At 48.4% G+C, this 25,955-nt stretch overlaps 1 protein-coding gene across 3 annotated transcripts in view; it reads left to right on the forward strand.

Annotated features, from left to right (window-relative positions):
* Positions 1–3,972: 3,972 nt before the first annotated feature.
* The window catches only part of PODXL (podocalyxin like), a 44,093-nt gene continuing 22,110 nt past the window's right edge, over positions 3,973–25,955 (forward strand). For all 3 annotated transcript variants that reach the window (XM_038154801.1, XM_038154802.1, XM_038154803.1), the window contains exon 1: positions 3,973–4,071. In XM_038154801.1, coding sequence (XP_038010729.1) covers positions 4,026–4,071 — 46 coding nt within the window. In that variant the 5' untranslated portion in view covers positions 3,973–4,025. The remainder of the gene's footprint in view (positions 4,072–25,955) is intronic.

Here is a 25,955-nt window from a genome sequence, read left to right on the forward strand (position 1 = left end):
AGTCATGCTAAATATCCCTTTCTTTTTGCCATCAGCTGCTCATGATTCATAGCCTTGATCTGACACCCTCAGTAATGATCCCCTTTCCAGCAGAGGCAGATTTGGAGTGGGAAGGCGCCTGTACCCTGCAAAGCAGCAGGGAATAATGGGAGACCTTCCTGCTGCCCTCCTGCAAAAGGAGGCTCAGCTCCATGTTTCTGGATGAATCCCTGTTTCCAAGAGGGGGAGGCCATGCTGTTGTTTCAGCTACCATGGTAATTGCCAGCGGCCAAGGTCTGAGGGAGCAAAAGAGAGTTACATCCAACAGGTCTGCTGAGAAGTCACAAAATTCCCTGTGTGAGTGCCAGGGTGCCTTTTGTGGTAATTAAGAGAAAACCTACATCCCAAATCAGCAATCTAGAAGGACTCAGATGCTCAGGGGGTGAGGCTCCCTCCTCTTTGCCCAAGGCCAAAGGACCAGCACAGCCCAGATCTGCTGATGGGACCAACCAGAGTTCTTCTCCTAACTCTCATTAGCTACAAACATCACACAATAAAACCAAATCCAGCCTGACTTTTAAGTGGGTTTCAGACTATTCTGTTCTGTTTTCCTTAGGTTGCTGCCAAGGGAGCTCTGTTCTTATCTGTTATTCCCACATCTCTCAGTTAGAGAGGCGACCCAACACACGTGGGGGAAGCCCCATCTCCCAGGCAATGAGCCACAGGAGATTTTTGCACTGTTTTATGGGCATTGGTGCCATAAACAGAGAGTTTGAGGAGCTCAGCATCACCTCCCTCCTCTCTACCCCAGAGTCTGTTCTACTGAAGCAGCCCAGGTTTTTCCCTGGGCTGTCTTGGCTTTGCAGTTAACCCCAAAAATTGGGAGAGTGTGTGTGTGTGTGAATGGGATCTGTTATTAAAAATACTCCTCAGGGGGAGAAGGAACTGCCACTCTGCTACTGGCAGGATTAATAATGTGTACCAACCCTTTCATTCATTTATTGCAACTCAAGTTTCACAGTTTTGGGTGCTGTGTAGTGCACAGTTATAGCAAGAAGAGGTGAGGCACCTGAAAGTCTCTCATAATCATAAATATAAGTTTATGGGTTTTTGTTTATTGTTTGTGTATTTTGTTTTTATATTAATTTAGATATTTTTAATTTTTAGATTTTTAAAGATTATTTTAAAAGTTGTAAATTATATTTTTTTAGTTTGTGAAGATTTTTTTTATTTTTATATTTCTTTTCTCTATTTGTATTAAAAAAAAATTATTAACTGACCCAGAAGTTAAATCAGGACAAGAAACCTTTTATGGGGACAACATGCAAAGCAGGGAGGGCTGAGCCAGCAAACCCAAGCATGTCCTCATCTTCTGAAGGTGACCTTGCAACAGGAATAAAGTCCACCTTTAACGGAAGGGAAAAAGAGAACCATGTTTGAAAAGTTCCTTTTGGAATGAAGGTTGCCTTTACCCTCTCTGGGTCCAGGCAGGAAGGTTCCTGGTTTGGCTGGATCCAGCAGAGCCCAGAGGAGGATTCAGTGCAAAGCCCTGAGCTTATTTTGAGTCTCCTCCCAGCTGCAGTGAGCACTCCTTGCCTGAACACCACAAAACAATTTTCAGTGCCTCAACACAAAACTATGCCAAGATTTGGTCATAATTTTGTCCTCCGTGCTTTGGGTGCATGGTTTCCGTTGAGACAATCTCAGACAAGTGGAAATTTTCCCCAGAAAGCATCCTGTGCAAATCTCTGGGGGAGAAGGGGAGGGGTCAGTGTTTGTGTGCAGAAGGTGACCCCAAATTAATCCCACCTCCAGATGAAAACTCCAAATAAACCCCCAGCCCTGCTGAGAATCCCCAAACAAACCCAATATGGATGAAAATCTTCAAGTAACCCACACCTGGATGTGAATCTGAAATCAAGCCCCAAAGCCCTATCCAGATGAAAATCCCAAATCCACCCCATCTGCTCATCCTGGTAAAACCCACACATTTTTGCCATGCAGGAAGGAATCCCAAAGAGATCCCCAAGTCAGCATCCAAACAAAAATCCTAAATCCTTGTTCATGTGGGTGGGAATCCAAAATCAATTTACAAACCACCATCCAGATTAAAACTCCCAATCCCCCACAAGTTTTCACCATGATAAAAACCCAAAATCCACCCTTGGCTCCAGTGAAACCCCCCAAATAATTCCTATGTATATTGAAATACAAAATCATCCTCTCATTCCAATAAAAATCCCAAGTCCTCCCCAACATCCCAAATCCAATGAAAACCCAAACCCTCCCACATAGATGGGAATGACAAATCCCCCCTCAAACAGCCCACCCTGACAAAAAAAGCCAACTCTTTCCAAAGTCTTCATCCTGATGAATATTCCAAACTCCCTCCATGTAGGCAGGAATCCCACCACCCGCTAAGTCCCCATCCCAATGGAAATCCCACATGAACTCCTAAATCACGTGTAACCCCCAAATCTCCCCAGGTAGTTGAGAATCCCAAATTCACACCTCAATGAAACCCCAAAATCCTCCCCAACGCTCCAACTCCAACAAAACCCCTGAATACCCCCATGCAGTTGAGAACCCCAAATCCCAACCCCACATCCCCATCCCAGTGAAATCCTCAAACTTCCCCATGCAGCTGACAACCCCAAATCCCAATCCAAACAAAACCCCTCAACCCTCTCCAACCTCGTATTTCCAAATAAAAACCCAAATCCTCCTGAAGCCCCTCTTCAACTAAACCCCTAAACCCCTTTCCAACCTCCCAACTCAAACAAAACCCCCAAATCCCTCCATGCAATTGAGAACCCCAAATACCAATAAAAACCCCTAACCTTCTCCAAACTTCCAACCCCAACGAAACTCTCAAATCCTTCCATGCAGTTGAGAATCCCAAATCCCCCCATACCCTATCCTAAAGAACCCTAAGTCCTCTCCAGCCTCCCAATTCCAATGAAACCCCACAAATCCCTCCATGAACTTGAGAAGTCCAAATCTCCCCCAGATCCCCACACTGACGAATCCCTTAAACCCTCTCCAACCTCCCTTAAACCCTCTCCAACCTCCCACCTCCAGTGAACCCCCCCCAAATTCCTCCATGAAGTTGAGAAGCCCAAATCTCCCCCAGACCTCCCATCCCTCCACAGGTGCAGCCTCCGCTCCTCGCTGCCCACTCCATCCCATCCCCATTCCCATCCCCATCCCCATCCATCCCCATCCCTATCCATCCCCATCCCATCCCCTTCCCCACCCCCATCCCTATCTCCATCCCCATCCCCACACATCCCCATCCATCCCCATCCCCATCCCCATCCCCATCCCCATCCCCATCCTCATCCATACCTGTCAATCCCCATCCCCATCCCCATCCCCACACATCCCCATCCCCATCATCATCCTCATCCATACCTGTCAATCCCCATCCCCATCCCCATCCCCACACATCCCCATCCCCATCATCATCCCCATCCCCATCCCCATCCATCCCCATCCCCATCCCCATCCATCCCCATCCACATCCCCATCCCCATCCCCATCCCCATCCATCCCCATCCCCATCCCCAAACCCTTCCCCATCCATCCCCGTCCCCATCCATCCCCATCCCCATCCCCATCCCCATCCCCATCCCCATCCCCATCCCCATCCCCATCCCCATCCCCATCCATCCCTAACCCCATCCCCATCCATCCCCATCCCCACCCCCCCTAACCCCATCCCCATCCATCTCTAACCCCATCCCCATCCCCATCCCCATTCCCATTCCCATCCCCATCCCCATCCCCATCCCCATTCCCATTCCCATCCCCATTCCCATACCCATCCCCATTCCCATCCCCATCCCGGCGCTCTCTCCTCCCGCGCCGGGGGCGGAGGCGGGGGCGGTCCGGGGCCGTGCTGCGCCTCCCCCGGCGGCGGCAGAAGGGGGGGCCCTGGCCGGGGCCGTGGCCGGGGCCGGGGCCGGGGGAGGGAGGGCATCGCCCGCCCGCCCCGCCGGGAGAGAGCGCCGGGAGCCGCGCCGGGACGGCCGCGCCGAGGCACCATGCGGGCTGCGGGGCTGCTGCCGCTGCTGCCGCTGCTGCTGCTCGGTGAGTGCCGCCCCTCCGCTTCCCGTGCCTTCTTCCCCGCTTCAAGCATCCCTCGCCTGGTGGCCGCGCTCCGCTTTTCCCGGTGCTATTGGCGAGTTTGGCGGAAAAGCAGCTGGGGGACGCCGGGCGCCCACCCGCCGCCTGGATGCGGCTTTGTCGCGGCTTTGTCGCGGCTTTGTCGCGGCTCTGAGCGCAGCCGGGGCGCATCCAGCCCTCCGCGGCAGCGCAACTTGGGGCGCGGGAGCCGCAGTGCCGCCTCGTTCTGCGGAGGGATGAGCCCGAGCCTCAGCTCTGCCCGCCCGCATCCCGCTCCACCAGCCCCCGCTCGGGGCTCGGGCTCTGGGCAGAGCCATGTGCGGAGCTCACCCCGCTTTTGGGGTCCCCATGGAGCCGGGGGGGCTCTCGGCTCGGCGTGGCGGGGCAGTTCTTGCAGCGGTCCAGGTGCTGCTCCCGCGGAACGCGAGGCTGAGATGGCGCGGGAGAGGAGCGGGGAATGCTGCTGGAGACAGAGATTCCCGGGTGGGACTTGATGGTGGAGTTGGGAAAAGGTGAAACTGGAGATTCCTGGGGAGGTTCGGGAGTGGAATCAGCTCCTGCGGTAGTGTTGGGGTTCAGGGTGAGGTTCGGGGTGATGGAGTGGGAGTTGTGGTGCTCTGGTGGGGTGTTTTGTGGATAAGTGGCCATAAACCACATGGAAGAGTAGCAGGGAAAGGAAATGCACTGATGCTTTCCAGAGTGAGTAAAGATAGGGAGGAGTGGGGCATTTCTTCCTTGTAATCAGGGAAGGCGAGGGAGTTGTGAAAATAAAATAATAAAATAAAATAACATTTAAAAATTAAAAAAATAAAATAAAATAAAATAAAATAAAATAATAAAAATAAAATCCCACTCCAACTCACGGCTCCCAGAAGAGCCTCTGCAGAGCTGAATGTGCTTTTATTCAAGGTAACAAAAGCTGAGGGATGCTCCGGAGGTAAAAGCACAAGTGGAGGCAGGGCCCTGGGGATTTAACTCTGGGGTGAATTCCCAGGGGTCTGGCTGAAATCTCTGCCTGCTCCTTGTTTTTTCCTGCTCCTCTTGGGACTCTCGGGGTTTGGTGGCAGGCAGGTGTAAACCCCCATCTGTCCCTGATGCCAACATGGGCTTTGAAAGAGACTTCTCTTCCCGTTAACACTCAGGAAGCCCTGAGCATCATTAATACTGGCACAAAGTAGGAGCTGTTCACGCAATTTTTCTTGTGCTAGCCAGAATTTAGGTGAGTTTAGCTGACTTTGCCTTCTGAGAAGGTTTTGTCCTGTTTTCCAAAATGAGGTGATAAATACACAGGGACTGGGACGAAACAGGCTTGTAGTGGGAGTGGGGACCTGTTTCTCTAACAGTCTGAAGTGATCCTATTGCATTTTTCTCAAAAAATAATTGATTAAATCCTTCAAAACAGCATTTTCTGCCATTCTTTGCTGCTCTTAAATTTTGAAATAAGCTCCTTAGGGATGCTTTTATGTTGCTCCCTGGGTACTGGAACCAGGATTTTCTTCCTTAGGGGCCAAGACAGGCATCCCTGTTTGCTGAGTGTTTGGGCTCAGAGTCCCAGCAGTGCTTAACTCCAAAACTGGAATCTGCTGTGGTCATCTGAGTTCCTCAAAGCCTAAAATTCATCTTTTTTCCCCCTTTACTCCTCAAACAGAAGAAATTTGGTTTATAAGTGGAGCTGTAACATTTTGGGTATCTCAGGAAATAACGGCTGGGATGGAGCCTGCATGATTTGCTGCGTTTAAATGGGATGTGGAATGAGAGTTAGGGATTTCGGAGCTGGTTTCTGCAAGGTGACAACTTCTGTGTGTGGGGCAGAGCAGAACCTGCCCAAGGCTGATGAAGTTTTTAAAAGCGGCTCTCTGGGGTACAGCAATTTCCTTAGAAATACTGACTTCCAGGCTTGTACATCCCAATCCCCTGATTTTGCAGAGATTCCTCTTTATATCCTTGCTTAAATCAGAAGAAAATCAGCTTTAGACAAGGCACAGCCAGTGTGTACAAGAGATGCAGCAAATATAGCATTAGGCAGAAAACATCTTTAAATTCCACCAGCCAGGGAGGGGCTCAGAGTTACCCATCACAGCATCTTCATGGGGTATTTCATTTTATTTATTCTTTCTCCACATTGCATCTTTTATCCCCACCGGCAGTCTGATAGCAAAACTGCATCAGGAAGAAACAAAAAATACTTTTTATTCTCAGGGGATTCAAAAGAGCCACAGCTCAAACCTGTCCTGGGGGCAAAAAAAAAAGGGCAGGAAGGGTTTTTAGCAGAGATCAAGCACCGGGCTCAGAGCAAACCACAGATTGATGGGTTTGAAACCCTTGTTGCCAAAACACCGCTTTTCATTCCCAAAGCTGAATTCCCAGGCTACCTCCCCAGTACTGAGAGTTCCCTGGTACTGGGATGAGCTGTCAGAGATGTGCATTTGAAAAACAAACATTTTATCCATTGAATGCTAATCCTGACACGGCCAGGAGCAGGCAATTGGGGCCACTTCCCCAGGAGGGGAAAAAACTGTTTAACCAGCGGGGTTTAGAATCAGCATCAAAGCAGAGAGACTCTTCTAAGATATTTTGTCTGGGAGGAGTTTTGATGAGACTTTTGCAAGCTTTTTGCCATTTTAGCCGGGCAAAGCCTTCATTCCCCGCACAGACACAGTAACACTACCCCGGGGGCTGTTTGGGAGGCTTAATTAAAGGAATTGTTTGTAAATCACTTGAAGATTCCTGGATGAAAGGAACTGGAACCGTGCAGTATACTGATTTAATTCCAGGGAGTCGCTCTATAGGCTTGTGACCAGGGTGATCATTCACGCTGGTGGCTGGAAGTATCTGCTCTCAGCATTTGCAGGGAGGCTGGGGTAGCGCTTTGATTATTGTTTTCACTATAAACCATGTATTTTGTCTCCCCATCTGCACCTCTATAAGGTCTAAACCCACCAGCACGAGTTCTGGGGTGTTTTTTGGAACTGGGGGAGGTAATTTACAGCCAGTGAGGATTCCTCTGGCTGTGCTGTGCCCCCATTATCCTGGGGGCTTGATTGCTCTGTGAGAGCAGAGAGGAGCTCTTGGGGTTTAGGTACCCTAAATTTTGCCCCTTTATCCCTGATGCTCCTCTGCATGGCCCTTTTGCTGTGTTCCCAAGGACCCTCCACACCAGTGGCAAAAGCACAAGTGGAGGCAGGGCCCTGGGGATTTAACTCTGGGGTGAATTCCCAGGGCTCTGGCTGAAATCTCTGCCTGCTCCTTGTTTTTTCCTGCTCCTCTTGGGACTCTCGGGGTTTGGTGGCAGGCAGGTGTAAACCCCCATCTGTCCCTGATGCCAACATGGGCTTTAAAAGAGACTTCTCTTCCCGTTAAGACTCAGGAAGCCCTGAGCATCATTAATACTGGCATAAAGTAGGAGCTGTTCATGCAATTTTTCTTGTGCTGGCCAGAATTTAGGTGAGTTTAGCTGACTTTGCCTTCTGAGAAGGTTTTGTCCTGTTTTCCAAAATGAGGTGATAAATACACAGGGACTGGGACAAAGCAGGCTTGTAGTGGGAGTGGGGACCTGTTTCTCTAACAATCTGAAGTGATCCTATTGCATTTTTCTCAAAAATTAATTGATTAAATCCTTCAAATCAGATGCATATATGTTGCTTATATGAGATGCTTATATGTTGGCATTAGAGCAGCCAGTGTGTACAAGAGATGCAGCAAATTAGGCAAAAACCACCTTTAAATTCCACCTTTAAATACCACTGAGAGCCCCCTGAAGCCCTGCAGAGCCGGGGATGGGGTGAGTGGGGTTTTATCCTTACAGGGAGGAGGTGAGGTCCTGCTGTAACATCTGCCTGTGCTACAGGGGCTCAAACCCCAAGCTCAGGTGCCTTCAGCAGCTTCATCTCCAGCTGGTCCAGGCAGAAGGATGCCTGTAGCAGACCCACCTGTGGATGTGCAGGAATTCCTCCCTCCACTGCTGAGCTGGTGGGGAGTGACATCAGAAACACGCAGGCTGTGAGCCTGAGTGTGCACCTGACCTCCAGTGTTGTCCCCAGCCTGACACCACCCCTGCACGACCGGGACCCACCCCCAGCTCTGCCCAGAGCAGCACGGGAGGGTTTGAACCCTGCAGGAATCCGGGTGGCCCGGTTGGGTCCATTCCCCGTGTGCAGGCATGTGAAATCTCAGCAGCCTCTCCAGAGCTTTCACACGCTCCTGCCAGCTTCCTGCTCCTGAGCCTGTTTACGTGCTCAGCCCCTTCCACTACTGGCCCATCTCCACCTAAGGATGTTGTTTCTGAATTCTTGCAATGCCTGCCCTTTCCTTCACACAGAGATCCTGAGCAAACCTTGCTGCTTTTTTTTTCTTTTCTTTTCTTTTCTTTTCCCGCTCTCTAAGCAACTCACACACAAAGTCATCTGGCGTTTCTTGTTCTCCAGCTACCTGTGCTCAGTCCACTGCCACCCCCAGGGCTTTGCCAAATCCTCCACGTGTCAGAGAGCAGTTCCTTTAGTTTGGAATTGCCAAACAAATCCATGAAGTGTTTCACCTGAAGTTTGTGAGGCCGCCCTGATTCTCCATGCAGATCCTTTGGGGATGTGGCACCCATCTCCCCCAGAAACCTCTCTGTTGGCATTGGGGCTTAATAAAAAAAAAATTAAAAATCTTTATTTTTCTCCCTGAACTGCCTGGTGGGACGGTGTCCCACACCTCAGAGAGAGGGTGCTTCCTCCAGTGCTTTGTTATTTGGGAGGTTTGGGTACAGTTTGTCTGAGCCTCATTAGGTTTTAAGTGCTCTAATTATCTATTTGTTGTTGTGCTGGGCTGAAGCCTTGCAGTGTTTTGCTCTGGGGATCCTTCAGGAATACACAGATCCACTGCAAACAGGCAGGAGGGATGTGCTCTGCCCAAATCACAGCTCCAGAGGTGCTCAGCCATTGGGGCTATCGAAAAACATGCTAATTTTTGTGCTAAAAAGCCCTGTCTGGGAATGTGGACAGAGCTGGGGAGAAACAGATAATCTTCCTTGCTGCTGGACAAAAATCATAAAAGATTTTTTTTCAGCTATAAACGGAAGAGGTGAAATGCTGTTTAAAGAACTGGCTGTGGTGGAGTTCCTCTCTCTATTTTCAAGTGTTTGGTGGCCAAACTGTGCAGTGAATGGTCAGGGATGGAGGGGATGCTCTCAGCTGGGGCTGCTGTGGTACAAATAGCATCGAGAAGTGGTCAAAAGTGCAGATGTGGTGCTTAGGAACATGGTTTAGTGGGGGACCTGGCATGTTAGCTTAATGGGCTTAATGTTCCTAGAGGTCTTTTCCTACTAATGATTCTAATGATTCTAATTATTCCATGGGCAGGGACACCACTATCCCAGGGTGCTCCAAGCCCCATCCAACCTGGCCTTGGACACTTCCAGGGATCCAGGGGCAGCCACAGCTTCTCTGGGCACCCTGTGCCAGGGCCTCCCCACCCTCACAGAAAAGCTGAGGTTCCTTCAAAGATGAATAAACCTGTTTCAACTTACCTGCTGGCTTTGAATTGCAACTAATGCTGGAAATAGTGATTATTGGTGAGAATCTTGGAAAATGCCAATAGTACCTTTCATGCCTTTGGGGAGTGTAGAGCCCCATGGTGGCTTATTTAGGGTGACATTTTGAGGGTCATCTGCCCATATACACTTGATTTGAGCTGTTGTGTGTCTTAGAGCCAGCCTTTTGCTGAAATCCTTTGGGAACCAGCAAATGCCAGGATAAACTAAAGAGAAAAAAATCCCTCTCTCCTTCAAGAGGTGAAACTGATGCCTTGAGAAGGCTGACCTAGAACAGAGACTAGATGGAGCTAAAGAATAAAGCAGGGATTTATTCCAAGGATCTCCTCCATGGATCCACCTTGGGCAGCACAAGAGCCCAGCCAGGGCTGCAGCCAAGAGGAACCCAAATGGTCCCAAAATGCACGAGCGCTCCCGGGGTCTCTCCCTTGGCTCAGCTCTGCTCCATTTGCACCTTGCAGTTCATTGTCCCGTTCCAGCTTTAGCCCAGGCACTCCCACCCTGCTTGTTTGTCTCTCTGCAGCCCACGCTCTTTGTGCTCCTGGCCTGAGGTCTGGGTCATTTGTCCTTGGTCCCAGCTGGAGCAGGGATTGTTTTGTCTCCCTGCTCTGTGCAGAGAGCTCACCATCCCATAATATGAAGCTCAGACCCACACACTGAAGCAGCACAGAATGTGAAAAATATAAAAGCTAAAATGTGATGCATCAAAGCGAAGCCGCTCAAACTCCAAAAGCACCAACATCCTTCATTACTCATCTGCCTGTTGGGTCCCGGGTCTTGCTGATGGAAGTTCTCTCACCACCAGATGTGCCTGCTTAGCAAATCTTTGCCTCCCTGCAGCTCTGCACGTTGCAGGCACCTTTTCTGCCCCGTAAAAAACGTGAGTCTCACGCCTCGCTTGGCCGCGGGCCAGGCGCTCTCAGCGGACACCGGTGACACTTTGGTGACAAAGCATTGCAAGGACACAAGGAGAATTCAAACAACTTATTAAAATCGACTCAGTGTGGTGTCTCAGCACCCAGCAGGGAGCGGGAGGAGGAAGGAATAGGGGTGAACCTTTATTTTGGGCAATGGGAATTCCAGCGCTGCTGGAACATCTGCTTTCGGATGCGCATCCAAAATGAACAGCAGAGGGAAGGGAACAGGACAGGCTGAGATTTGGCTTTCAGCAAGGCTCCACTTGTGAATAACGTCCAAGGTTCTGTGTCTTGGGGCTGGGGGCAGCAGGAAGGGGATGGGTTCCAGTTTGGACAAACTGGGATGACTGGACTTGAGGAGGAAGGGAAAATTGGGAGTCACAGTGTGACTCTTCTGCCTTTTCCTCCCACTGAGGGACCCAAGGTAAGGCCATGGAGGTTCAGATATTTAACTAAGGTGTTTAAGGTTGAAGTTGAATTATCCTTGAATCCAGCTGTGTCTTCTGAAGGCAATTCAGATGGGTCTTGGGATGATTTGTCCACTAGAGATGCTTGTTTCCATAAATGCTCCCCAACATGGTCTGATGTTGCACCAAAAATATCCAGGACCTGTCCCTGGAAACACTCATGTTGTGTAACACTCTCTGTATCTGCTCAAAAATGTAAAAAAAAAAAAAAATAGGGTTGGAATTTGGACTAACTTCTTGCTGGTGGGTCCGGAGTGCACCCTAAAGGCTGCAAAATGAACAAGCAAATAAGAAGAACATGGTCCTTGAGTTCAAAAACCAAATCTGTGCTTGTTGTCAGGTGCAGGACAGATCCTTAGAAATAGGCAGAGATGGGATCTGTGCTAAAAGCTCCTCCAAAACTGAAAAGGTAATTTTTTTTCTTTCTGAGTCGGTCCCGTTTTAGATGTTGCTTTGAGGTCTGGTTCACATTCTTATCATCCTGAATAAAATTGGATTAATCCAGTGGCTTTTTCTCTGTTTCACAGGCTCTGTGTGCAGAGAGCTTTGGTCTTAGGCCACATGGCTGATGAGGGTGGCGAAAGGGGAAGGAAGGTCATTTTGCAGTGGAGGAATAAGGCCTCAGTTATTAATGGCAAAGGCTGAAATTTTCTCTCTCAGCCTTAATTGATTTTGGCAAATTTAACTGGAGGAGGAGGTAGAAATTGGCTTAGAAATTAAGCCCTAATACTTAAATATATATTAGATCTATTGTGGAGAAATGAGGAGACAGCCTTGTTAGACTTTTATTCTAAGTGGCTTCTGCTGGCTACAGGCAAAGAGAAAAATACCCAATTTCTAACTTGGACAAAGGGGACTTGAAAGGCTCTTCAGAAAGGTTTGGAGAAACTCTGTTTGAGAAAGTGCTTCTTTGAAACCTAATAGCAAAGACCACTTTTTTTCCTCCCCCTCCTCCCTGGAGTCTAAAGGCAGGAGGGCAAGATAAGACATTCCACCACGTAGGCAAATGGGGAAAAAAAAAAAAAAAGAGAAAAGTTTAAATGAGACTGCTGCAGGCTGTGGAAAGTGGAGAGCTCTCAGGGTGACTATTATGTGCTGCTTATCAAAATACTGTGAGCCCTGACTGTGAGAAAAAGCAGAGTAATTTAAGAGATGCTCTGTGCCAGCACGGATCTGGTTAGCAGTGGTTATACTGGAACAACATCAAGTAACCAAGGTCCTTGAGATATATCTAATATCTGTATCTAATCTATATCTATATGAATCTATATCTATATCCACATTAAATAAGCAATAAAGTTGTCCTCATTGGACATTTCTAATTAATCAAGAAGCAGAAGAAATGTTTAAAGCACAGGTAAGGGAAGCAATTTTTTTTACCATGTACTGAGTCAGTTGATAAGGAGCAGCCTCAAAGCAGGTTGTGATTGCAGAACTCCAAATTAGTATTCTCATCATGCATTTTATGCAGCCATCACTCTCTGCTGGCGACCTGGTTCGGTTTTGGAGCCCGAAGGAATAAAAACAACAAATAAACAAACAAGAATTTGTTCCTGTGGGTTTCTCTTGGCAAAGAGGAGAAAGTAGCAACACGCAGTAAAAGCAGCAAACAGCCTCCTCCTGTTTTATTTTCTTTTCTGTTGGCTTTTTTCTTCTAACATTGGTCTCATTTTCAGATGGATCAGCACCCTGATCTGGTTTGACAAATGCCAAGAAGTGTTTGTGCTCTCCACTGCCTCATTCTAAAAGCACATAAATTTATAGCAAATCACAGCATTGCCATGAACACCCCAAAATTCTGTGTGGCAAAGAAAAGCTGTGATAACCTGTGCTGCAAATGGGAGGAACCAGCAATTCTGGGGCTCCCAGAAATCCTGATCCAACTGAGAGACAGCCAGGACAAAAGAGAAGCAAAATGGGACGGGGCATTGTGTCAGCTGTGAAGCCAGAGAGCAAAATTCACAGCCTTGAGCCCAAATTTCAAGCGTGCAGGAGTTAATCTCCTCATCACTTCCACTTTCCCAAGGCTCAGGGTCATTCCAATATCAAAAAGTCAAGGAGAGATGCTGATCTCTTTGACATCAAGAATAAATTTTCCTGTCCTGTACAATACATGGAATGCTGCAGAAAAAGAACGTTTGGAGATTAATGCAACACCCTATTATAGACAATTATTTTGTTTCCTTTAAATTTCCCCATCTGGCTAAAAAAAGCCCTCAAGGCTCTCAGTCCATGTGATTTTGTGGGCTTCTAAGACAGTTCCTGCCCACGAATGGCACCAATAAATCCCTATTAACTGCATTTAACAGGAGAATGATCTTTTTTTCCTCATTAAAGCTTCACAAAGGGTTCAAAACCTCATTTTATGGCAGGGTGCTTTGATTCAAATTGATGTGGCTTAAATTATGAATTTTAATCATGACTTAAAATACAGAAGGAGAAAGTCATAATTTGAATGATTTGATTTTTATCATGTTTTTCATTTACAATTCATAGCTATATCCCTTAAGCTGATTCTCCTCATTGTAAAACTTGGAGATTTACAGCCCACTCTTGCCTTTCAACTGTGTTTTCTAACCAGGCTGGCACACTCTGAACATATTTGTGGAAGGAATTTTATAGCCTGAGACCTCTCTATTTTGATCTCTAATTTATGCATCTCTGGAGTCGTCCTTGGTAATGATGAATAAAACTAATTTAGGCTTTATTGGTGGAAATCACTCTTTGCTTGTAGAGGAAATTTCTGTTAAACTGACAAATGCAAAAGAGCATTTACAATTCCTTTAAGATACATCAAATAACTGAGGACCTGGGTACCTCATGCAATAAACTTTTCAACAAACTTTTCAGTTTAGTGCTAAGCAATTCACTGAGCAAATCTCCAGTGTCAATCTGTGATGGAGTTGGTGACTGAAATTAATTGTTCTGTGTTCCTCAAGGGTTTCAAATAAACAGGAGTCATTCTCTTAAAATTCACTTTTACTATTTAAAATGGGAGAGGAAACAATTTTATTTTTCAGCTGCCAGTTTCCAGTCGTTTTCGCAGCTTGGAATTAACTGTTGGTGTAGCAGCTGAATGTGTTTCTCCTTGTCTTGGAGAGGGAATTTCAATGGATAGCTGAGGTTGATGCAAATAACTTCTGACTAACTGACTATCTTATGTCTGGATACCCTGGACATCTGCCCATAGAGTAGGCAGAAAGCAACTAAAGAGAAGCAAAAATTAACAAGACCTCCTTTAATTGACCACCCTGTCTCACATCCAAATCCAGCCCCACTTAGTGCTGGGAAAGATGAGTTCCCCAAGTGCCATGGGTGTCCTGGTTGGGTGTGGTCTCACTGCAATGTATTTAATATTCTTTTTGGTGCTGGGTGATAAAACCAGGTCTCCCAAAAGTTAGGAAGAGATTTGGGCTTGGTGGATTGTGGCCCTTTCCCCTCATCCACCTTGTTCTGATGTGTCCCCTTGCTGATCCAACATGAGAGCGTTTTCTCCAGCAAGCTTGGCAGATAAAACTTTGCTGTTTAAGGCACAGAGGGGAGAAAAAGAAGGAAAATAAAATAATCTGATTGTGGTTGCCACTCCTGCCATCACTCTTTTCACAAAGCCATTCCAGTGAGAGGACACATCTGCTTCTGCTGCAACACATCAGTTTAGGCTGATAAAGGTCCCTGAAAAGCTGCAGTTTGACCCAGCTCAAGGTGAGGATGCACTAACAGACCCTGGGCAGGTTCCTGCAGCTCTCACTCTGCATTTCCTTAGTCCAGATCCCTCCTGGGCTCTTTGGAGGGGAGCATCCCACAATGGCCATGCTCCTGAGAAGTTCTTCCACGGTGAGAGCTTACCTTCACCATCTCATCCCCAGACATTATTTTCTGGGGAGTTTTCCAGCCAGGAGAAGGTCAGTAGTGGAGGGGGAGGTGTTGAGGAATTCCTGATGAGGACAAGGATGGGCAATAGAGCCCCCACTGTTGGCTGCCCATGAAGGACAAAACCTGCCACCCATCACTGTCCATGCTCCCCATTCCAGGTTTCTCCAAATCACAGCTTCAGTTGCTGGGGGTGATTTGGGGCAGCCGGTCTGGGAGGTGGGGGTAAAAAAAAGCTTTTATTGTGGCAAAGGAAGCGGTTCAAGCAGGGTGGAGTGGTGGGAGGGTGGTGAAAAGTAGAAATGTGGGGTTGGGTTGGTGGCAAGAGAAGCAGGGGATGTCATGATCAGTGTGTGCATTTATGAACGCCCTTTACAGAGGGTTGGGGAGGGAAACACAGGAGTCCAAAGTGATGGGTTGAGAAAGCAAAAAGATGGTTTTCTGTTTAAAAAAAAAAAAAATCCACCTGTGTGTTTGTGTGTTCCTATTACTGCACCTGTTAGCTGCACCTGGTAAAATTTTGGGGATTTAAAGGAGTTTGGGTGTCACAGGAAAACCCCAGGAGAGCAGCACTCTTCCTCCCTGATCATGTTAGAAATGAAAATTCCAGCATTTTGTCAGCATCCTTGATGGAAGCAAAGAGACCTGGCCCCACCAGAAGCTCCTGCAGGAGTCTCTGTACTTAATCCTGGCCAGCACAGAGGCTTTCAGCACTGCAGGACATGCCATGGATAATTGGAGAGACTCTGGATGGGTGCAGAGCCCCAGCACGATGAGAAATTCATGGGGGTGCTGTGGAGAGTGGGTTATTTTGGCCCAAACCCAAAGCCAAGCTCTGGAGTGGTCCCACTACGTTACAGCTCTCCGTTATCCCCGCTGTGCTCTCACGCCGAAAAAATCCCACTGCCAATCCTGATAAAATACTGCAAGGGGAAAAAAAAAATAAAAGAAGTCAGGAAACCACCAAAAGAAGCTTTGTGTGCCTTGGGGGGTTGATGGGGAGCACTGGGGGGACAGCTACGCCGAAGGAATGCCGGCTATTTTGGGCTGTGTTTGTGTTTGAGAGGCAGCAGGAGGAGGAGGAGGAGGAGGAGGAGGAGGAGGAGGGTTGCAGCTCCACGCTTTTTCTGCCGTGAGAGCCTTTTGCGTGTCTGGCAGGATGGCTCCAATCTGATTAGGAGGGGGCTGGCTGTGGGGCAGCAGCAGCGATGGGAGATGGATGTAAAGCTGCTTTCCCTGGGAGCAGCAGCCAGGGGATGCCCCGAGCCCAGCTGGCCCTTTAGGGAGGGTTCCCTTCTAATCCAGCTCAGAAGCAGTTTTGGGGCAGGGGTTTATCTGTGTCTTGGCTGGTCAGATCGGTACCCCGAGGTGCTGGAAGAGGAGTGTTGATAAAGTGGATGGGTGAGGAGGAGCAGCAGAGAAACCTCTGCGGGGGGTCTGCCTTTGCAGCTGGATTTTGGGATCCCACTTTACTTATCTATCTATCTATTTATTTATTTACTCCTGTCCTGAAGGCTGTCACTCATCACAGTTATGGGGAGGATAAAATAAGTGCAGCCCATGAGATGTTCCTGCAAGGATTTCGACTCGGTCTGAGCAGGGGCACTCACCCCACAGAGGGACAGGAGAGAGAAAGGGGGCTAAGATTTTGTCTCTGCTCAAATCTGACAAGATCAGATGATGCTCACAGCCTATGTCTGAAGAAATAAGAAGCATTCCTGCCTCAGGAATTTATTTCTTACTGGAAATTTTTAGAAAGGAAATAAAGGAAATATTGGAGGAAATGTTTATTTCTGAGACCCTCTGATCTCTCAGCCACTGTTTTAAGCACCAAGACTATTCCTTGCTGAGATGGACAGTTGTGCCTGTGGGCAGATTTCCCATTTTTTTCTCACAAAAGGCAAAAAATGGCTTGTTACAGGAACTTGGTGCCTCCTGCATCTCTCAGGACTCCCCAAAGCCAAAGAGTTGCAAATTTTCCCAGTCAGTTCAAGCTATGGCTGTTGCCATGAAACTGCCAAGAGTGGGGAAAGAAGGAGCCCTCTGCTTGATAAACTAGATTAGGAATAAGGAATTTGTTCTGTAGTAATAAGGATCAGCTTTTGGATCTGCTTGGATTTGGATTTGAGCTCTCTTCCCAGGGGTGAGGGCCCAGCATCCAAACCTCCTGATGCTGTACCTCATCTCCATCACACGTTTGGGCTGCCCTCCAAGCATCAGGGTTAGGGTTTGGGTTTGCAAGAAGGGGATTTGCTCCACACCTTGCTTTCCTCCAACACTGTTCCTGCTCCTGTTTGGGAGAGCTGATTTGAATCCTGCAGCAGCACGGGACTTGGCCATCTGCTGCATCATCCTTAGTGTCAAAATGCAGTGCCTGGATTTCAGTACATATTCTATTTATTTGGCTGCTCTGCTGTGCAGAAACTTCCTGGGCAAAGGACCTGGTGCTGTTGGTTTGCATCATTTGAGCATTTCAGCCTCTCATCAGTGACTCTGTGGCCCACATTGAGAGGACTGGGTACGGGGAGGGACTGGTGATGGAGAAGCAGAGCAGTTCCAGGCCAGGTTGAGTGGAGCTCTGGTCTAGTGGGAGGTGTCCCTGCCCATGGCAGGAGGTCTGGAATGAGATGATCTTCAAGGTCCCTTCCAATCCAAACCATTCTGTGATTCTGTGGTGATTCTGTGCCAGCCACCAGGGCCAGGAGCATGCCTGCACCACGGAGCAGTGTCTGCAGTACATAGGCTTGAAGGTTATTAATTATTGAAAGCAATCAGTTGCTAAGAATTTAAAGCAAACAACAATCAATTACTGAAAATTACCAATGAGCACTGCTAGAAGTTGTCATTTGTTTTTGATGGCTCAGCTCTTTCTTGCCTCCATGGTCAGCAGGCTCAGGGCTTGATTTCTGAGTGGTGTCCAGCAGCATTTTATCCAATTACAATTTCCAGAGATGTCAGGAGGAGGTGGGGCTCAGGGCAGTGAGAGGGCATTTTTGCACAGCTGATTGTGCTTCTCCAAATGCGCATTTGAAATGCGTGTGGGGATTTTTCTGCTCTATTCTGCCTGGCTGCAATCAGGGATGCTGTTTTCAGGTAGTTTTGGCAGCAAAGCCAGGCTTAGATTTGGCCAGGGATCTCTTGCAGACATGCCAGGAATGTTCATGCAGCTGCAGCCCTCACCAGAGCAGGGGCTCCATCTCCACTGCCCAGCTCCAGGATTACAACCAGCAGCACCCACTGAATCCCAGTTCAGTACCCCTCTCTCCTCTGCTCTGCTGGTGGCTTTCTGTGGGTCCCATCATGTCCCTGCCCTCTCCTCCCATCTCCAACCCCACCATGAGTCCAGCTCAGTTTCCTAAAGGAAATGCCCAAGCTGACACGTCAGATTTTCCCTGCTGAGCCCAAAGCAGGACCTGGTGTCTGTCACCCCAGGAGCAGAGGAATTGGGATATTACCATCAAGCCCAGCCCCACGGCTCCCTCCTGTACCCAGAGCTGTGGATCCCCTCCGAGGTGAGAACTCAACCTGGTATTTGCAGACCTGATGGCCTCTCTTAGGAGGAAGAGGAGGATGATTAGCAGCAGGGAGGAGATGCAGCTCCTTCTTCCTTCCTGCTTCCTTTGCTCCCTTCCCTTGCCCTGCCACTGCCTTCCCTGTGGCACAGCCTCCAGGCACTGCCCTGGAGGGAAGGATTTGATGGCAGGGAGATGTTTTGGTGGCAGGGAGATATCAGCAAAGCCCTGAGCTCAAAAGGTGACATGGACAGGGTCTGTTCCATCCAGACCACCTGGATGTAGGTGCTGTAAGCTTTGTTTACCTCTAGATACCATTCAGGTTTTTCCTCCCTGACTGGCAAATCTCTTTGTGCTCAAACTCACTACCTGTCATGGGAGTTTTGGGGACCTGAGTATGACCCTTGTTGTGTGCTGTATTTTTTTTTTTTCATATATTACATTTTTTTTGGCTGGAGTTTCTCAGCACGCAACCACGCCATTGAAACCCACTGAGTGCAAAGCATTGCATCCCCAACCCAGTGACATCCCACAACTTCCCATGCTCTTCTGCTCAGCTGCAACCACGCGGGAATCCCACTCCTTGCTGGGCTGCTGGGTGGACAACATTGTTCCCTATTGAGTCATTAACAATGAGGTCATTGGGCTGGAAAGACAATGTCATTCAGCAGCCAAGAACCCAGCTGGCTGATCCCGGTTGTGTCTCATCTCCTATGACAAAGCCACTTTTAATTGACTAATTAAAGCTTTTGCAGGCTCCATCTTGGAAGGGATGACCAAAATAGACATTGTTCTTTGTCAGCATTAAGTCAGGCCAGTTGGCTGATTAAGAAGCAAGACCTTTCTTCCTTCTCCACTTTGCCACTTGCTGTGCAGGCCTTAATTCCTGGTCCTGGCAATGGGAAAACCTCCTCAGAGATATCTCACCATGTGTTGCAGAGCAAGCTGTTTGACTGAGGCCCCAAGGACCTCAAAAAGCTCACCCAAAGCCCACTCAAGCCACTTTGGGATGGCCTCTCTGCATTAACATCACACCTTTTGTCGGACACTTGATTTGGGTTCCCAGCTCCTGTAGGAGTATGATATTGCACCTAAACCTATGGCACTGGGGTGCTCCCATACCCTGCAGGCCTTAGAAGGACAATTTGATCCACTGGCTGTGGGCCAAGGGCATTTTTCTTCCCATTTCTGGGCCATCTTTCCCTTTATGTACTTTTTGGGTGGTGCAGTGCAGGTGGAAAGCAGGGACATGTCCAAGCACTGGCAAGAGATGTGCCCACAGCAAATCCTTGCTTCCCTCAGCTGTGTGTTCCTGCACTGCCAGGACCCTCACCACTCTCTGAATGAAGATGTTTTGAGCCCTGAGACCAGTGGCCACTTCTGCTCTTTGCATTTCTTGCTCTCATTGCCCCTCTGAGTAATACCATCCCAAAACCAGAGAATAAATGTGCCCTGAGGGACTCCACAGGACAAATGCTGTTTTGTGCAGCTACCTTGCCATTTCTGTTAAACCCCCAGGGTTTTTTCAGCCTGCAGGGTGATTGTCTCAAATCAGATTTATCTCCTTTTTGCTGCCCAGGCCCTGCTGAGCAGGAACGCTGGGTGTGTGTTTACCAGGGCCGGTGTCCCAGCCCTAAAGCACAGCAGCCTCTTCTTTTGAAGAACACACAAAGCAAGGAAGAGGAGCAATTGTTTGGGAGGAAGTTGAACCATAATGTAATAGACTCCCATGGGATTTACTATTAGTAATTATTTGTATTGCTCTGGCACCTCACCAAGGTTGGGGCCCCGGTTAGCAAGGTGCTGGATCAGCCTGTAGATGAAGACGCCTCTTCTGTCCAAAATCTGTCCATTCTTGCCGGTAGAGATGGGGAAACTGAGGCAGGAAGAGGCTGGCAAGTGTAACGAGGGCTGTTTTAGAGAGCTGTGGCTCAGCAAGGAGGTGAGCCAGCACACAGTGCTTACAGGAGCATCCTTCCTCTCTGGGGGTGAATCCCAGAACATGGAACTGCAAAATGGTTAGGGTGGGAAAGGATTTTAATGACCATCTCGTTCCACCCCCCTGCCATGGGCAAGGATACCTTCCTCTGGATCAGGTTGCTCAAATCCCATCCAACCTGGCCTTGGACACTTGCTCTACTTGTGCTGCTTCCAGTTCCACCTAAGAGGCCATTGAGTAACAAATATGCTGTGCTGGAGGGCCCTGCCCTGCGACAGCAATGCAAAAGGTAGTTTCTCACTGTTTGTGCCTTTAATAAGTGATTTCTGTGATCATATATATTATTTTAAGGAGAGGAGGAGCAGGAGCTAGCAAGGAACAAGTGCTTCAAATGGAAACTGAGTCCCACTTCTCCTGAAAAACAAAACAAAGCAAACAAACAAACAACAAAACAAAAAGCTAAAATGGATTTCTCTTTCTGTAAAGTTTCAGGAGAGTTAAATAATGAGGCAATTACGAATTTGCCAACAATAGAAGCCGATCAGATTACACGGGCCTGTAAAACCAGGGGCCTGCAAAGCCAGATCTTCGCTGGAGCCATTTGGTGGGAAAGAAACTCAGTGCCAGACAGTCTTTAAATAGTTTTGAATAAGAGGGAGGGTTGGCTGTGTCCTTCCCTTCCGAGGCTCTCCCCACCTAAAGAATAGCACCGAGCCTCCTGCCAAGTCCAGCGTGTCCAGTCGGTGCCCGAAGGCTCCACTCACAGGCCCAGTATATAAATATATGTAGGTGCTCATGCATGCAATGTGTATATATAGAGCTTCCCAATCATCTGGGAAGACCCCACCCTGAGGGAGGTGTGGGTGTGGAACTGGAGGAAAAGAAAAAAAAAAAAGGTAGGACCCAAAATAGCGCCGACACACAAAGGATGCCAAGGAAATGCGGAGCTCTCCTCACGGCATTGACAGGAAATCTCTGGGCTGCTGGTTCAGTAACCCCAGCTAGCCAGGGTCATGGGGGACTGACTGTGACATCCATCTTCTGCAAAAATCCTGGGATGAGTGGTGTGAGGTGGAAGCTTTTATGTCAGTGAGGATTTGCAGGTGTCCCAGATATGCCTGCAGAGGAATCTGTCTCCAGCATAGCCTGAAAGAGAAGCAAAATAGACAGAACTGGGCAGGATATTCAACCAGGAATCACACAAAATTTTACTTAGAGAAGCTGGGATGCTTGAGGGCATCACCAGAACCTCTTGGAGGTGGCTTCTATGTCACTTGGCATCACTTGTGTCTTTCACATCACTTTAGAGTGTCAATAAACCAAAGACTTCAGAATCACAGAGTATCTCCAGCTGGAAGGGACCCACAAGGATTATCCAGTTCAAGATATTTCAGGTCATTCTCTTTGGCCTGGTGGTGGGTGGTGTGCAAGATGGGCTGGCGGAGGCAACGTGACTTGCCACCCAGAAAAGTAAATTTGCTGGCTGGAGAGCGTAAATTTGGGCTGATTTGTGACTCATCAGAGGTGCTGGGCGCACAAAGGAGGGTGAGGCTCTGGACCTTATCCTGTCCCCACCATCTCTTTTCCGCTGGTCCATTCTGTCCTCGGGATAGGCAGGCAATGTCCGAGTCCTGCCCTGAGCATGACCCTGGGCACTGGCAACCTCCCCACACAACCCACAGTGGTGGCAGGAGTAGGCAGAGCTGCTGCCTGAGGGCGATTCCTGCTGTAAATCTCCAGGGGAGGTGGAGAGGAAAGGGAGGTGCAAGAAGCAGGGGACCACGTGTGGCAGTACCACAGCAGCACTGTGTGCCAGCACAATCTCACCTCCCCCTCACCCATCTCCATTTTTTCTCTTGTACAAGAGCAGCCTGTGACCAGGCTGAGGTCTCCTTATTCTTTTGGGTTTAGGGTCGCTCCTCTTGTTTTCTGCCCCTTAGGGCTGCAGCTTGGACCTCCTGTGTGCTGGACCTGCAGCTTCAGCCTCCAGCTGAGGATGGCATCATCGGTTTTGATGGCACAAGTTTGGGCATTAGATCCCTACTGCTAATACCAGCTTGAACACCTCTCTGTGGTCTGGCTTTGTCAGGCTGTGAGGTCCCAGAGAAGCCTGTCCTTGAGCTTGGGGTTGATCCTTTTGCTTTAGGAAGAGCCCCTGCCAGAAAAAAAGGGAATATTTCCTCCCTTCCTCTTCCCACGGCAAAAATTAGAGTGACACTCACAAAAAGTGAGGGGAGTTTTGGCTGCACAACCAACCCACAGGAGCTCTGCTCCACGAGAGCCTTGTGGCCCTCATTGCCCATGGATAAAGTCTGGACACGTCGCTGATGCACAGCACCCAACTTGAGTGATGTTGGATGTGACAACTCTTCCCCGGTGCTAGCCAGCTGGCAGAGGTTCAGCTGGCAGGATGAGTAGCTCAGGGCCAGCTCCATCCCTGCCTTGCTCAGCACGAACCCAAATATGGACCCAGCCAGCTGGAGAGGAGAGCAAGGCGAAGAATTTCATCCCCCCGTGCCACCCAACAACTTGTAGGGTGCTCTCTCCACTGCCTTCTTTGGTCCTGCCTTTCTCCATGGCAAAAATTGAGAAAAACTGAGTTCCAGGGGGACCCGATTGTGGCCTTTCTGTAGTTAAGGGGGCTTATAAGAAAGATGGGGACAAACATTTTAATAGTGTCTGTTGCAATAGGACAGGGATGATGGTTTTAAACTGAGCAAGGTTCAATTTAGATTAGATACAAGGCAGAGATTTTTGATAAGGGTGCTGAGATGCTGGCACATTTTGTGAAGCTGTGGATGCCCCATCCCTGGAAATGTTCAAGACCAAGTTGGACGGGACTCTGAGCAACCTGATCTAGTTGAAGATCACCTGTTCCAACCCAAGAACACATGTTCCAACCCAAACTAACCTATGATTCTATGATGTGACATCAAATCTGACATCAAACAAAGCTTTCCATGCCCAGGGATTAGGAAGGACCAACCTCAGCTGAGGAAGAAGGTCTGCCCCATCCCTGATGTTTGGCCAGTGCAACATTTAGGAGCTTGTTTTCTGGGGACCGTCACCAAATTTCTCCTGAATTAACTCTCCTAAAGTGCATCCGCTCCCCCTCATCATGTTTAAGAGCTGAGGAGAGTTTGATTTAACTTACTTCATTTGGGCTGAATTAAATAAAGGCTGATTTAAAGCCGAACAAGAGTGGCCACCTGGTGGGTTGTGTGCACTTTGACTAATCCACTCTGAAACCATACCTCCTTTTAATTTTAGATTAATTTTTTCTGAGTACCCCTGTGTAGACAAGCCATCAGGCTGGATAAAGATCAGTTCCCGTCTCGCGGGCTCACATCCTCACTCCTTCCCAAGCTGTCTGAAGTCGTCCAAGAAAAGCCAGCAAGGGATGATTCATCTTTCTGGGGTGAAAAGCAGAGGGAGGAACTTTTTTTCTGTCTTAAAAAGTAAATTTCTGCCCCCAGGCACCCTTGTTGCTGAGTGGCAGGACTGGAGAAAGGAGGTCAGGTCCCCAGGAGGAGCTGCTGGGATGTGACAGCTCAGCCCTCGAGAGCAGAGCTTGATGCTTTGACCCAGCAGTTCATGGTGTTGGCTTCTCCAAAGGGCTCCTTCCCACCACCTTGACAGCTTCACAGCTCCTTAGTGCTGGAATCAACTCGTGGCCCAGTTCTCAACCCTGGGGAGAGGTGGTGAAGTTCCTCAAACCCTTCTTCCACCCTGGAGAGAGGTGGTGAAGCTGGACGGGATCCTCATGTGGTCAAGATGGAATTCCCAATCTGGCAGCCCCAGTCTTCAGGTTCTTCTCATGCACCTGAGATTCTTGCCCAAATTCAGAAAAATCTAGACTTTTAACCTATTTGCCTCTTCTTAGGAAAAAAAAAAAGATTTTTTAGTGCTCATGTCCGCAGACAAAATCATGAAAGACCTTCTTAAAGACTTATGACATTGAAGAAAAACCCCGGATATTCAGTGTATAACAAAGTTCTGTATTCTTACAACTCTCCTGAGGTTTTCAGTGTTGTGTTGACTCACAACCACTGCTTTGGGACAGAAGCACCTGTGCTTTACCTTGGTCCAGAGAGACTTTCTGGCCCATTACTCGGTGTAAACCTTGAGTTTCTTCCAAAGTCCTGTGTGACTTCTGCAGAAATAGAGGGGTCTCGGGGCTAAATGTACCAGACACCGTGTCCTTCGGCGATGGGTAATTGATGCTGTCTGGATACAGGCCACAAATCCTCCTTCAAAGCAGCAAGATCATTATGGGGTAGCTCCACTCCAATGGTACAAAGGATTCAGGAGAGGACAGGAGCGTGGCCACGCTCTGTGTTTTGGAGGGCCTGGTCAGGCTGGGACATGAGGCATTTTTGGCTCATGCTCCCCACATTTCTCCAGCAGCTCTGGTGCCATTTCCTACACGATGAGGTGTTTCTGGCTGCAGAGACCCCAGTTCACTCTGCAGCCTGGGAAGGGTGCAGGGCTGGAGACAGGTCCCTTAAAAAATCCCATCATGGTTGGGATGGGAATATCCTCTTTCCCCTGATGGAAAGGGGATTATTTCCAGGCTTAGTGGTGAAAAATGCCTGTGGGTTGCATGGATAGAGGTGGGAATGTGTGTTTGTGTTGGTTTGATTCCTTGACAACCTCCCGTGAAGGATTTCGGAGCTTTCATTTTCCACAGTGGTCTTCCTGTCTCCTTCTGATGGGTTTTTCATCTTTCCCCTTTAACTTTTTGGATAGCCACAGATTTTCCATGGGAAGAGTGGTGGAGACACAATCCTAAATAGGATGTCCTATGTTTATCCCGAAGAGAGGCTGGACTTCCCACTGCTGGCATTCCTCACCTCTGGCTGGAGCTGGCCATGGGATGCAGAGCAGCCTGGGATGGACCAGCTGGGTCCACTTGAGTGAAAAATGCCACTGATCACAAATTTCAGGCAAACCCCAGAATGTGAGGAGAAATTCGGAAGAGTTCCAAGCGTGGCATGAAGGACAATTCAACAACAGTGTTTTTGAGAAGGTGGGAGTGAGGAACACTGAGATATTGCTGCTCCCTCAAACCCACTGTCTGGTCATTAATTTGTGCAGCAAATGAACCTATTCCTGCCTCCCCAAATGTGCTGTTTAGAGGGACCAAGGGAGTGTGAAGAGGAGACGAGGCAGGGCTGCAGGAAAAGAGGAGTGTGGGGAGGTGTGCCTTGGGATGATTATTTTTAATATTTGTCACACTTCCAAATGAAACAGCAGACAAGCTGAGCTGGCTCAAACACTTGCAGAAAGAGCTGATGGGGAATTTGTTAATGAAGCAAGTTTGTCATCAGAAAATGCTGGTTCATCAAAACCTGGGTTCTGGGGACATGTGTTGCAGTCCTGGCAGGAAAAGTGTATCAGGCTGCGGGTGGGTTTCTTAGTTGAAACCAAGGAGCTTTAAAGGCTGTTTAGTGAACAAAATAAAGCCAGGCAGATCTAACAGAGAGGATGAAGCAGACAAAACTCACGTGAGGTTTGCTTCAAGTCCTGCTCTTTGGGCTTCAGTGTTACTTGTACTTGGTAAAAATAAGGAAAACTTGAATTTTTCCCATTTCTGGAACCAGGGTGGCC

The sequence above is a fragment of the Motacilla alba genome, chromosome 1A (assembly GCF_015832195.1).
Source record: "Motacilla alba alba isolate MOTALB_02 chromosome 1A, Motacilla_alba_V1.0_pri, whole genome shotgun sequence".
NCBI lineage: Eukaryota > Metazoa > Chordata > Aves > Passeriformes > Motacillidae > Motacilla > Motacilla alba.